Source organism: Natator depressus, chromosome 1, assembly GCF_965152275.1.
Source record: "Natator depressus isolate rNatDep1 chromosome 1, rNatDep2.hap1, whole genome shotgun sequence".
Classification (NCBI taxonomy): domain Eukaryota; kingdom Metazoa; phylum Chordata; order Testudines; family Cheloniidae; genus Natator; species Natator depressus.
In genome coordinates, this window is record NC_134234.1 from 42,873,213 (window position 1) to 42,887,103 (window position 13,891).

The window sequence follows — 13,891 nt, forward strand, 5'->3', positions numbered from 1 at the left end:
CTTGCTGGCTGTCAGCATATTTTAGCAGTAACAAGCTGCAACAGCTCCTACCATTCAGGTTGTCATTTTTGTATTAATAAAAACAAACCTTGCAACGTGAACATCTAACATATAGTGGGGTTTGCTTTCCTTCTTACCTCTTCCTTCTTTTCTTCGGTACCAGAAGCTAAATTGAGGCTCAGCTGAGAGTGGCTGCTTATGCCACTGTCTTCATTTCCATCATCATAGTACCCAGTTTGCACTGAGTCCTGGAAGCAAACAGGATTTCTCCCCAACTTCGGGGCAGGTAACTCAACTCTTTCCTCACTTTCCATTGAGCTCAGTGACAACGTGCTGTGACGATCTGGGCAATGGAAATTAATATTGCACTTGACCTTCTCAGCACTGGGGCTCTGAGGTTTAGGGGCAGTGGGCCTAAGAGGAATGCTAGGCTGCTCAGATTCACACATAAACTGACTGGAACTTTTTGGTTCATCAGAGTCTACATAAAACACTTCATTAGGAAGTGCACTAAGGTTGTCAAAAGCGTGTGATGAACTAACATCATCTAGGACGCATGATAATGTCCTAAGGGTGTCAGCTTCACCAGTAAATACATTTGTTTCAGTGTCTGTATCCTGAGAAACAGTTGGACTATGAAGATGCGGAGTTCCAGAAAAGATAGAATCTGGACTGCACACAGGGGAAATGCACCGCCGTCTGTCATTTTCATTGCTACTAGAAACCCTGCGGGAGTAGTCATCATGTAGTCTGCTGTTTGGCCTTGTTCTCTGGTTTTGTTCGTTCAGAGGAGGAGTCATGCTCTTAGGACCATCTTTTTTCCATGCAACATCTGTAACATTGCTTACAAGTTTCAAAACTCTGTCAAAATCTTTTGCTCTGATAGGGCTCTTCCAGCGTTTTGACCGTCTCGCTGGGTTTCCACTGGCTTTGTCCGAGTCAGCAGAGGAAGTGCTTACTGTCCTTTGTGGCACTTGCTTTTCACTTGCGATCTTGAGGTCAGTGAGATTTGAGGTGGACTTTCGTTTGAATGAGCTCTTTTTCAAAAAGTTTAAGTTATCTGTGCTTTTGCTTCTCCTGTAGATAATCCTGTTGTTTTCAGGATCTTTCACTAAAATTTCACAGATCTTTGGCTCCTGGGTGATGGGAGATGTTGGCCTGGTGCAGTTCTGCTGACTCTGAATTTTATCAGTGTCTAATAAATTGATGCGGCCAACACCATAGGCGCGTCTGATACTGCGTGATCGGTGAGTGTTCCTCAGGAAGGAATCATCACTTTCCTCTACATCAGAGCAATCAGAAGCCAAACCATCCACTGCATTATGGAAATCATGTAAAGGCCCCGAATAAGAATACCGGTTAGTCTGAACTCTCACCACTCCACCATTCGAGACATGTTTTCCCACAGTGTTCTCATTTAAGACATCTGAGCTTTCTCTGGCCTGAATTCCTTGAAGAACTGAAGATTTTAATTTCTTGAACGATCCCATTTTTCTAATGGATGACAAAGCATTCCACGTTGAAGAGCTGCCCATCACAATCAGAGAACGAGGCCTTTCGGAGTTGGTGGTAGTTCGTTTCCTAGGGGCAGAGAAAAAGCGCATGATTTTTGAAGGGCTGAGATTGTCATCTTGTATTTCCTCTTCAGCTTTGGTGTTGCTGTTGCATCCCCCATGGCTAGTTATACTTCTTGGTTCTTTATTATCCATTACTATACAGGTAACAGTGGTGCCATTTCCACAGCCATTCTGAAATGTTGTCATGTCCTCAATGCCATAAGTATGAGGGCAGAGGGTACTATAGCTCAGATCCACAATACCATCTTCCTCAGCTGTCCCAGCCCTTCATCTACTGCACCTCTTCTTGCCTTGTTTTCACATCTACGGTGTGAACTGAGCTCTCCAGACTGCACTGCCTGCGTCAAGAAAACAAAGCCAGTAGTTAGCCATTTTTCCTCCCACAAAATTCCCTACAAAATGAGACATGGTTCCCTATGAATAAAATCAAGGAATATTAACGAAACAAAGCTATATCATGGGGCTCGGGAAAAGCTGTTAATAGTTCACTTTAAACAACAAAAGGGATACTTATGTTCTGTTTAGTTATTTAAAAGACCAATTTAACTTACATATGTTTTTGTTTATTTGACTCAAATAATCAAACCTTCCTTAGAAGAGCAGATCTACTGTAAGGCTATGCGAGTTATCCTACCCAGTTTAACAATACACTTAAAGCAAATATAACCCCACCTCTAAAGCACAACATTATACTAACTATTGCTAGAAACAAAATCCTAACTGAAACACAGTGACAGCTGCTTCAGCACTTGCCTTGCTCTTTCTTTTTTTACTTAACTTGAAGCAAAATAGAAACTTAAAAAAAACAAACAAACCACTATTCAGGGGGAGGGAGAGAGATCCAGCCATTTTTCTTTTCGCAATACTAAGTTCCTGAATTCCAAGACACATGACCATATATGCAACCAAGGGGAAAGACTCACATCAAAAAGATTGAATGCCTTCAGACTTATACATTCCTTATCATGTGCCACCTACTCCTATAATATTACTGATATAATACATGTATATTTTTTTTATAGTTTGCTACTATCCAAGGGCCAAACTTTGATCACCTTACTCATGCATGGAGTATCACTGAAGTAATAAATGCGAGGCACTCAAGTGTCTTTTAATTTCCTTAGCTGACAAGCCTAAATCAGTCAAATCTACACCAACGTAATTTTCTCTAAAATTGTTGGAAGAGTGACCTAGGGCAGCCAATGGTGGGATGTGATGCAGATGAGCATGGGAGGAAGTAGCATGTGTTGTGCTTCATGTACTACAAAATAGACAAATTAGGGTTCACTGGGCTGTGCTTTCCTTACCTTTTGGTTCATATACTATCCACGGATGCTGGGAGGGATGGAAATTAAACAAAGGTGGTAAACAATTCATTAAAAAAGTTCAGGGACCCTCAACCTAAAACAGCTACTGCCCTTACCATGAGAGCAATGACAAGTTTCCTTGGTACTGTCAAATTTTGCTAGGGCCAGTGGGATCAGAGATAGCCCATTCCTGGATACCTGGGTCTTGGCCATAAAATAAAGTAGGAAATGTACAGATATACTAAATGAAAGAAGTGCCTGTGAAATCTGCCCCTTAATCTCTGAAGCTTGATCTCCTTTTTTGTTGTAAGGTCTTGGTCTCAAGTAGTCATGTGAACTTTAAAGGCTAAATTTGAATCAGGAAGTAAAAGTCCCCTAGCAACCAGAGAAGCTGGGAAGAAGCACTTAGGCACAGCGTGAAGACAGAAAGCTTCCCCGTTCACAGGATTTAAACAAGCCATTCCCATCCCCTCTCCACACTTGGCAGGTCCATGAATATTAAAGGAAGAAGCCCCAGTTGTAAATGTACCAACCCTCCCGCACCCCGTGCACATATAAACGGTTATCGCCACATGGAGTATGGTACATTCAAAAGCGAATTAAGATTTTTAATGGTTACATTTCCCCCTTAGAAAAACAAACTATAAATAGTAAACAGTGTACATGTCAAATTATAAGCAAACATAAGATACCCCAAATGTTAAGCTTTTAGGAGTCTTTAAAAATATTGGATCCAGAGTTTTAAAGTTGAGTCCCTCCTTTTCGATAAATTTTAAATAGAGGTTTTAAAATCTTGTTCCCTAGGGAGAAAAAGGTTTTGCCGTGTGTATTTCAGGCGACGCTTAAAATCTCCCCCATATATGTTTTAATTCCCCTCATTCAAATTGTCTCAGCTTGAGTCTGCCTTGTCGCACTATGTTTGATTAGTTGCCCCCTACAAGAGTTTAGCTGGGAGAGGCTTATTCTAATGATTTAACAGAAGCTTTGTTAACTAGAAATGGGCGAGAGCTTTCTGACGAAATCCAAAGGGCTTGAAGTTCAAGCCTGCCCTCATTTTGTTGCCTATTGAAAACTGTTGCTACTTTTACTCTATTTGACTAACAGATGTATTTGGGCAGAAGCTTTGGTGGGTTAGAACCCACTTCATCTAACCCAGGAACGCTTATGCCCAAATACATTTGTTAGTCTCTAAGGGCCCACAAGGACGCCTCGCTACTTTTGCTGATGCAGACTAACAGGGCTACCACTCTGAAACCTTTCACTCTATTGTCATGCAAACAGGAGAGGATTTTTGAGTTTTCACCCCCCCCCCCCCCATCAGCTTTCCAAGTAACACGCATCTTTTCCTAACATTTCATCCACCATTGGCACCACTCTGGCGGGACAGCGGTGGGCGCAGAGAGAAGCGCACCTCAAAATACTGCCACCGATTCCAGTACAGACCAGACGCTTATATTTCCTGTTCCCCAGTTCCTCCAGAACTAACTACGGGGGGGTAGAGACACATGAAGGGCCGTGAGAAGACGAACTTGCAAACCTTATTTACCCCCACGCAACGAGGGCGGAAAGCAGCATGCTGCACACCCCGGGCTCCATGGGGCAGCCAAAGCCCATTGGTGCCTCAGCCACCCAGAGGGGCCTGGGGTTTCCCCAAGTCTTCGCTCGGGCTGGCTCAGGCAGAAGCACCTGCCCCGCTGCTCGCCAGAGACGGCCTCACCCATCCTCCCAGCAGGAAACTCGCAGCTAGGAGGGCAGAGAAAGCGGTGTCCCCTCCCTGCCCCAGCGCGGGGCCGGAGAAGGAGCAGGAGCTCATTACCTGGGAGGAGCCCGGAGGCCCAGGACAGCAGGCAGGGCTCAGAACCCGAGGGGGCCGCCGCAGCTCCGAGGCGTCCTTCCCCCGCGCGGCTCCCCGGGAGACGGAGCGATCTGTTTCCACATCGCTATGGCAGCAGCCGGGAGGGAAACGCGAGACCCACTGAGGGAGGCGGCAGCTCTTCAGAGAGCGGCAGGGGTGGTGCGGGGTTCAAAGGCTGTGAGAGCAGCCCGAGGAGAGGCAGCGGGGAGAGGAGCGGGGCAAGCTGGTCTCTCTCACCAGCAGAAGTTGTCCAATCAAAAATATTCCCTCACCCACCCTTGTGTCTCTCCTAGCAGCTACTATGTCAGGCTGGGGGGCCTGCCCTGGCCTCTACAGGGAGGGGCTAGAAGAAGCTATTCTTCCCCCACTGCTCGTTTTTCAATGACAGAGTCCCCAGCCTTCCTCAGCAAGCCAACAGGGGAGGAGAGTCCCAGCTGCTGGCCCCCTCTGGCCTTTCCTCCCCTCCCACCTGGGAGGCAGAGTCCAAGCTCCCCTCCATCTGCAACCAAAACAACGTTGGCCCAGGCTTGGGGCTGCCGATAAATACTTAGCACCTAGTGAGTGATTTACGTTTTCAAAGTGCTGCGCACACAGTAATTGAGGGGTTGATTCCCCTTTCCCTCGCCCTCCGCCCTGCAAGAGACGAAGTGGGGCTGTTTGTTGTGCTGTGTTTGAATTTAATTATCATCCTATCAAAAACAGATCAAGACTAAACTAGGAGGGTGGTGGCATTTGCACACGTTAATAATGAAGCGATTCCCCTTCTGTGTTGGGTGTTATTGCTGCTTACCTTTGTTCAAGTCGGCTGCCAATTAGGGATTGAATATGAAGGAGATGGGGGGAGGCAGAAGCAGGAGAAATTGCAGCCCTCCAAATTATCTGTTCTCCTGATCTTAACTTTCAACAACCTCCCAGCCGTTGAATGTATTTCTGGTTCCCACACCCTCTCCTCAGCTGTTGGTCCTCTACAAATTGCATTCTCATTTGCTGCATTGAGAAAATGCTGACTTTAATCTTCAGCTTCAAAGCCCGTCTTCCCCACCTCTTGCAAGGACTTTCACTTATAATGCCTGGTTTTCCATGTGAGTCTTCCAAGCTGTGGTAGGTTTAAAACGCTTACCTTTTTATTTCAAACGTGTAAGGCCAAATCCATCTCTGGTGCAACTCCATTTATTTCTATAGTTACTCCACAGGTGGATTGGCCCCATAGGGATGATGCTGTCAATGCAAAACACTCAGAATTTGTGATTGGAGAGAACCAGTACTCAGTGTCAAGCATGCCCTGCCTCATTTTGCTATTCACTATATATTTCTAGTTATTACATGTGCCTGAATTTAATGATCACTGACTTTGGTCAAATTTTCATTATTTACACTGTCTTCAGCCACTGTTCCACATTCCAATAGCAATCTGGTATAAAATGATCACCTTCACATCAAACCCAAGTATTTCTTTCTGCAGTTACAGTGTGTGAATTATTTGACCCACTCCCCCACTTGCTTAAATGGTATAACTGATCTTAAGTCCATTTTAAGTACCTGAAAAGCATACTGAGATCACCTTTCAGTCTCACGTTTGCCAAGCAGAATATAATTAGGAGGGAATCACATATTTACAAACAAACATGCATCTTCCTCACTTAAATATTTAAATTGCAGTAGTGTCTCAGCCATCCTGGGCCCCATTATGTAAGGTGTCATGCAAATATATTGTCATCCATCTGCCAATGAATAGCAGATGTTGGGTCATGTACATCAGTTTCCCATTACAGAAAAAAATCAGTGATGCAGAGTAATCGGTGATGTGGGGTATTTCCTCAGGGTAGCTTGCTTGCTTTATTTACGCTAATACACCAGTCCTTGAATGGAGGTAGTCACAAACAGCAAGAGGGCAAACCTCTTTCAGAAATTTGAGCCCAAACATCAGTGCCTGGTTCCCAGGATGTGACTCTGTCCCAACCATTGACTTGAATTAAAGAGATTAAGACAGAGAACAAATCGTAAAACTTACAGTGCTTCCAAGTCTGAACAGTGCTTGCAGGCTAAGGAAGATAAGACCATCTGGTGACTCCTACCAAAACCATATAATAAATGACAGTCCCTGATCCAAAACACTGAGGCACAAATCCTCAAAGATATTTAGGCACCTAATTCCCATTGATTTCAATGGGAGTTAGGTGCCTAAATATCTTTGAGGATCTGGGCCTCAGAGTTGGTCTACACTGGGTATTTACATCGGCATAGCTACATCACTCAGGGGTGTGAAAAATCCCCAGTGTAGACAGTATTAGGTTGATAGAAGAATTCTTCCATAGCTACTGCCTCTCAGGAAGATGGGTTATCTATGATGACAGGAGAACCCCTCCTGTGAGTGTGGGTAGTGTCTCTGTTGAAGCAGCTGTAGCATTTCAAGGGTAGACAAGCCCTTACAATCTAAAAGGTGACATAGCAGGTGGATGAGACAAGTGGGCCAGGGGAAATGTGGTAACACAAATATAACAGCACATGTGGAATTCTTAGCCAGTCTGTAGTAATGACTGTAGCTTTCCACCTGCCTACCCATTACTAGGCTGTTCTTTATTGTATGCATTACAGACAAGGTGAGTTTTGAGGAAGGACTTGAAGGAGGACAAGATATTGGCTTTATGGATCTGGACTAAGGAAGCCCAAAAGTGCTTGTTAGAGAAATGGAGAATGAGTCTGGAATCATTAGTGGAGTGATGGCAGGAGGAAGTCTTGAATAAGATAATAGGTCTGATATCTAGGGAGGGGGCTAAATCGTTGAAGGCTTTGTAAATAAGGACAAGAAGTTTGTGTTTCATATATTAGAAGAGAGGGAACTTATTGAGGCATTTAAAGTGGGGGTGACAGACTAGAAGATGATGTTAGGATCAGCATTTTGGATGGATTTGAGGGGGTAAGTCCATCACGTATATGAAAACAGCAGAGATATCAGAAATGGACTAGAAATATAGTTTTACCATGTTATAATAGTGCAGTATATCAGTGACTGCTGTTCAAACTTTCACTCACACTCTCTATAGGCACTTAACCAATATTTCCATCAGAAAGTTCTGCAGGTTTGGCGTCTTATAATGGTCATTCTTAAAAACTTGCCTTGGATAATTAGATAGGTTTATGAGATACAAAATACAGCAGTCACTCTTAGAAACATGCAATCACCTCAGACAGACGTTTATATAACTAACGTTACCTCAGTAATTGCAACATTCTAGGTATTCCCTAGAGTATGTAGAGACAAGAATAAAGGATATTGCAAACAACGATGTAATAAACTTGTTTGTGTTACATACTTGGACATCTGCTTATGCTAAAACCCATTTCTGACTTTTGTGGTTTCATTGGGTCAAAATACTGCCCTTGCATACGTGTATACAAGTTCTGAATTCAATGGGAGTTTTGTGAGTGTATCTGAGGACAGAATTTAGTTTGCTATTATCGAGAGTAATGAGTATCTGTACTTTCTCCTTAACTTGGATATCTCTTTTTTAAAATAGGCTGATTCAGAACCATATATACAGTGCCCAGGTGCAGCTGTACCAAGGTCCACTATAAAGATACCAGCCAAACTTATGGGGATTGCCCGAGTGTAAGGAAGAAGAACAAGGCCCACTATTCTTCCTTTAGATTTGAAACATTATTCTATTTTTCTAGCACAATATTTATAGGAAAGAAAGGTGCATAGACTCCCAACAGCTAAGACAAGCCCAAGTTTCAGTAAGTTAATTCTTCACAGACTATAAATGTCTGTTTCACTATTCCACAAATACAAAATGTCACCCATATTTATAACCAAGACAGGCTGCTTTAAAGCAGAAATAGTGGCTTGTTTTCCAGTTTTTCCTTTCTTGAGAAGATGAATGTTATTTGTTACTAGAGATTGTGCAAAAAGATGGAAATAAGAAAAATTGAATAGCACTTTTATAGGTACTTCTGAGAAGCTGCACTATACCCTATTATTTGCAGACTAATAATTTGACCCCAGCTGAGTAACAAAGGATGTAATTCAATCAGTGGTTGTGCTGGCATTATAAACTGTGGGAGACCAAGTCCAAGAATAAATTCCAGATTGGTATATGCACAATGGTATTATTAATTACTTGATAATGATCATCACAAATATCCATAGCAACAAAAAATTTAACTTGTTTTAGAAGTTTAAACCTCTTTTTAATCACAGATTTAAAGTGCATGTGACAAAGAATTAGAAGGATTATTTGAAGTGCAATACAGGTGGAAAAGGATTATAAAAAATGTGACACAGGAAAAGTGATATTAAAATCTTTCATGGTGAAGGAGCAAGATGAACTAGAAAGTGAAATGGAAGCTTTTAGTGGGTATTGATATTTTTTCAAATATCACAACACATCAATGGCTGCATGTCAGCAGCTCTTATCTAATCAAGATTGTCATCTTCCATAGTCTCAGGGTGGGAAAGTCTGAAGTAGAATAATTCCACTACCTTCTGTATGAAAGGATACTCCCAATGGAGGAGGAGGAACCCCGATGCTCATCCATTGATATTTTTGTGATTCTTTCCTTTAAATATACTTTTAAAATTCCAGTTTTAAAATAAGAATGAGAGAGAGAGACTGGGAGCTTATTAATACTCAAGGAAATCACCTTGAGTATTATTTGCTATACTGCACACAGCTGGGGCAGGATGGTGGAGGGTGGGGTAAATGCAATATTCTGGGTTTTTTTTGTTTTGTTTTTTGTTTTTTTTTTTTAAAATCATCCTACATTAATGGGCACCCCAATGCAATTTTGAATAGGTGGAAGTATTAGAATAACTGATTCTCTTTCATTAAACTATAGAGTGTTTTCTGAGGTTTATAGTATTTACCTAATGTTGCAATTTGCATCTGTCTTTTGCATTTCAGACAGACTAAGGCTCTGATCCTGCAAACAATTACCCTCATGAGAACCTTTACAAGTCCCACTGGGGATATTAGGTTGAGTCATGCTACCAGGGAAATTAACAGCAACTCCTCTACTGAATTCAAGGGGAGCAGTATCAAACCCTTAATTTGGACGGTTTAAAAGTGAGGAATAGTAGCACATTTGAATATGCAAGTTCAAACCCACATGCACTGCAAATTAATTTTGTCTGTTTTATGTATAAATTAGGTTTCAAATGTACTACGGTTGTTTCTATTTGTGTAAGTTTCTAACAGACATAATAATATACCAAAAGGAATTCCCCAAATTCAATAGCTCTGTCATCTTGGCATTTAAATCTCCCTTTCCTGTACATGAATCATTCTGTTAAGGAAAGGGCTCAAAGGGCTGCATGGTTTAAACTGATTAATTTTCTTAATTTGACAGAGGCAAGTGAGAGTCATCACCAATACAAGTCTCTTCATATAGCTACTTTATAATCGTTCACTAAAAGCCAGGTTCAGATGCTCTTACTCGTGTTAATACCTAAGCGAGTAAAGGTGTAAATTCCAGCTCATTGAGCTACATCTGCACTAGCTCTGATCACATTCTAAAAACAGAAGTGTAACTGCAGCAGGAAGAACTAGCCACACTGAGTAAATCCTGTCCAAGATCACTGGTACAAACTCTGGGCGGCTAGCCCCTCCACCTGCTCACAGCTTCATTTCTACTTAAGTATTCTAGCTCCATCAGGGCTAGCACTGGTATATCACCTGGAGCTGGAGTTTACACCTCCAGCTCTTGTGTAGACATACCCACGCTAACTGCAATAGGACTGCTTGTGGAATACAGAACTGCTCAACCCGAGAAAGTGTGTCAGAATTTGGTTCCAAACGAGTGCTGAAATACAACTTATAAATAACTGAAATAGACTTCAGTTTTATCATTTAAAATGTTCTTTTGAATTTGCGTTGAGAGATTGTTTCACTGAGTTCACTGCACTGCATTTGGCACACAGATCTAGTTTAGGGTGGACACAATAGCAGAATGGAATGATGCTATCAATGAAAAAAGACCCCTATGTACCAGGTTACCATTGTCCCCCCTCAGTGTTCATCTTACTCACCCACCTACACCATTGCAGCTGCACACAACTTAACGAGGGAGTCAGCCTTTCAGTCTGTTCGAATGCTATTTATATCCACACTGAGGCTCACTGTGATGCTATTATTGTGTTCCCAACCTCAAGAGGCATTATTAAGACAGCATGACATGAAGAGATGCTTCATACTACAGAAGAGCAGTTTTCAATAAATAGCTCATTGTGTCCAAACAAAGACAACTTCCTGTTTCCAATTAGGAAGGCTGCATTCTACCTTTATCTTGTGACTCACAAAAGTTTAAGGGGAAAAAAGAAAGAGGGGAAGACTGTGGAGATGCAAAATACAGGGGGAAGGAACAGAGAGTCAGCAGTGAAGTTCGATCCCATGCACGTTTTCTCTATGTTCTTGTAAAATTATTAGAAATAGATTTTCTGTTAAGTGAAAAGTACATTGAGATGATGGGGGAACTACATGCTGAGAGGAAAAGGTACTGACTATAAGAGACAGCTAGAGAGGGCTCTCTGTTAACACTTGATTATAGCCATTTAGATTCTATCTTTTTCTGTTCTGCTCTTTTCAGGTTCGTATACCACATCCATCACCCAGGTATCAGATTGCCTCATCGCCGTAATTCATCTATTATCCTTATTTTTAATATTTATATTTAAAATACCTATTAATAGCTTTTTAATAACTCCCTCCTACCAAATAACTATCAAACTGCAACCTTGTCATCACATCTCTCAACTGACCCCCACCAAACATGCCTGGGGAAATAAATGGGTCCTGCAATATGCTCAGGAGGACCAAAAATGTGGGCTCTTACAGAGCAAGGGGCTCATGATGAATTCCAGAGCTGAGGCCCCCTCACAGAGGGTGCCCTGCTCATTCAGTAAGTGACATTTTAGTGAGACTAAATAACAAGGCATAGGTGCGCTTCCTGAATCAAAGGGACTGATTTAAGGCTCAATCATGTTATTTGCACATCATCCACAGCAAGGGGCAGCGTTTCATCTGTGAGGCACAATGCATCCCACTGCTTCCTGTTGTGCTGGAGGTAGAGGAGTAAGGGATGGACGGAGTAATTTGTAACACCCTCCACCCTCAGCATGTAGCATGTCCTCCATCCTGATGGCTGGTGCTTAAGAGGAGGCAAAGGAGACAGGGTTCTACCTTATCCCCTTCCCAGATATAAAAATCTACTACAAATTTATCTGCTGAAAAAGTGCCTTGTAATGAAGCAGCCAATACACTTGATTATAAATTATTTTAAAAAAAATCTGCAAAGTTCCACTCGTTCATAATATCTACAATGTTTATTACAATTACAGAATAGAAAAAACTGAAGCAACAGGTCTCAATAGCATGACTGAGCCAGTATGATGCAAGAGAAATACCCAACAAGCTTAACAGAGCTGTTATCTTGGTTGCTATGCCAATAAGCTCTGGACAATTACAGGTTTGTATAGTGCATAGGAAAGTCACAGCAATCTGTGTCAGCAATCTAACAGTCTGAACTATGTTAGAAAAGGGAAAAAAAACTCCAAGAATTCTGTGCCTCTAGTCTATTTTCCTGTGTTATTAGGACCTCTGAGTGTTTTAAATTAGCATGAGGGCTTTTATTTGTTTAGTCTCTTTTTACAATTATATATGGTGAACCTCAGAGTTACGAACACCAGAGTTACGAACTGACCAGTTAACCATACTCCTTTTTTGGAACCGGAATTACACAATCAGGCAGCAGCAGAAATCCCCCCAAAGGAAAAAAAAAAGAAAATACAGTACAGTAGGGTCTTAAACATATATGAAAAAAATAAAGGGAAAGCAGCATTTTTCTTCTGCATAGTAGTTTCAAAGCTATATTAAGTCAATGTTCAGTTGTAAACTTTTGAAAGAACCACCATAATGTTTTGTTCAAAGTTACAAACATTTCAGAGTTACGAACAACCTCCATTCCTGAGGTGTTCGTAACTCTGAGGTTCTACTGTATTGCTTTTACTATTACATGGTGTAAGTTGAAATTAACATCCGTGGGCATGTTTACTGTTCCAAAAGATTCAGCTATGATCTCTCTCATGTTCCTATCTATATTCCAATAAAAAAAGTCTTCCTCTTGCTAATTCTACCTCTGGTTTGTCATATATCCTTCACATCTTTGATTTTTTTGAAGTTTATTTTCCTTTTAGTTGCAAGTAAACTGCCTGATCACAAAATCTTGTAATGGAAAGTTACAGAAACAATACATTAAAATAGAGGTACAACAGTGAAAAGCTCCAGCAATTTGCATAGGTTACAAAAATGTCAATATAATTTTGGGATAATTTCCCATTAAATGATGATACATGTGCTAAGAATGCAGTCTGGCTCACAACTTTAACTATGAGCCTGTTATTATTAAGGCTACAATTTTGGCACAGAGGCCATAGTGTTCCCAGTAATCGTGAATTTGAATAAAATACACGATGAGCCCACTCTGCAGTGGTGCCTCCTGTCCTGGGGATGGGGAGGGCCCAGGCCGGCCTCCACTTGCGCCAGAGACAAGGGGGCAAAAGGGCCATTGCCCCCTTCACATTTTAAACCAGGGGATTGTCAGTCAGGAGGGTTAGGTAAGAAGGCCCTTGGGGAGAAGGCAGGGACTCTGGGAGGATCAGGTTGGTGGTATTGAGGGCTCCCGAGGGCTCAAGGGGGATTGGGCTGGTTATGGGGTCCTCCCTCTAGGGCTCCGGGAGGATCATCTGGTGACCTTTCTGTGACATATTGCTTTTTTCCCTGCACCTCTGCCGTGAAATCTACTAAAAATTCTTATGCCAAAATGTAGCTCACAAAAGCTTATGCTCAAATAAATTTGTTAGTCTCTAAGGTGCCACAAGTACTCCTTTTCTTTTTGCGGATACAGACTAACACAGCTGCTATTTTGAAACCTGACATGTGCCAAAATCGTAGCCTTACTTGTTTTACTATTGTTATTATTACAAGTCTTTATTTGGTACCCATCACAGTACTATCTCATCTTGCTTAATAACCATCTTCTTCTTTAATAATACTAAAATAAATGGCAACATTTTCAAAGTTCAGCATCCCTTCATATTTTGGCAGCTAAATAAATGGCTGGCTTCCTTTGCATTAGATCACTGTATACATCATTTT

At 41.7% G+C, this 13,891-nt stretch overlaps 1 protein-coding gene across 5 annotated transcripts in view; it reads right to left on the reverse strand.

Moving 5' to 3' along the window:
• SPATA13 (spermatogenesis associated 13) overlaps positions 1 to 13,891 on the reverse strand; it is a 127,089-nt gene that overhangs the window by 75,573 nt on the left and 37,625 nt on the right. For 3 of the 5 annotated variants that reach the window (XM_074958521.1, XM_074958484.1, XM_074958495.1), the window contains exon 2: positions 138 to 1,915. In XM_074958521.1, coding sequence (XP_074814622.1) covers positions 138 to 1,763 — 1,626 coding nt within the window. In that variant the 5' untranslated portion in view covers positions 1,764 to 1,915. Of the gene's footprint in view, positions 1 to 137; positions 1,916 to 4,421; positions 4,641 to 4,700; positions 4,926 to 13,891 lie in introns of those variants that run through there. The other 2 variants (XM_074958506.1, XM_074958512.1) reach the window with 2 other exon arrangements.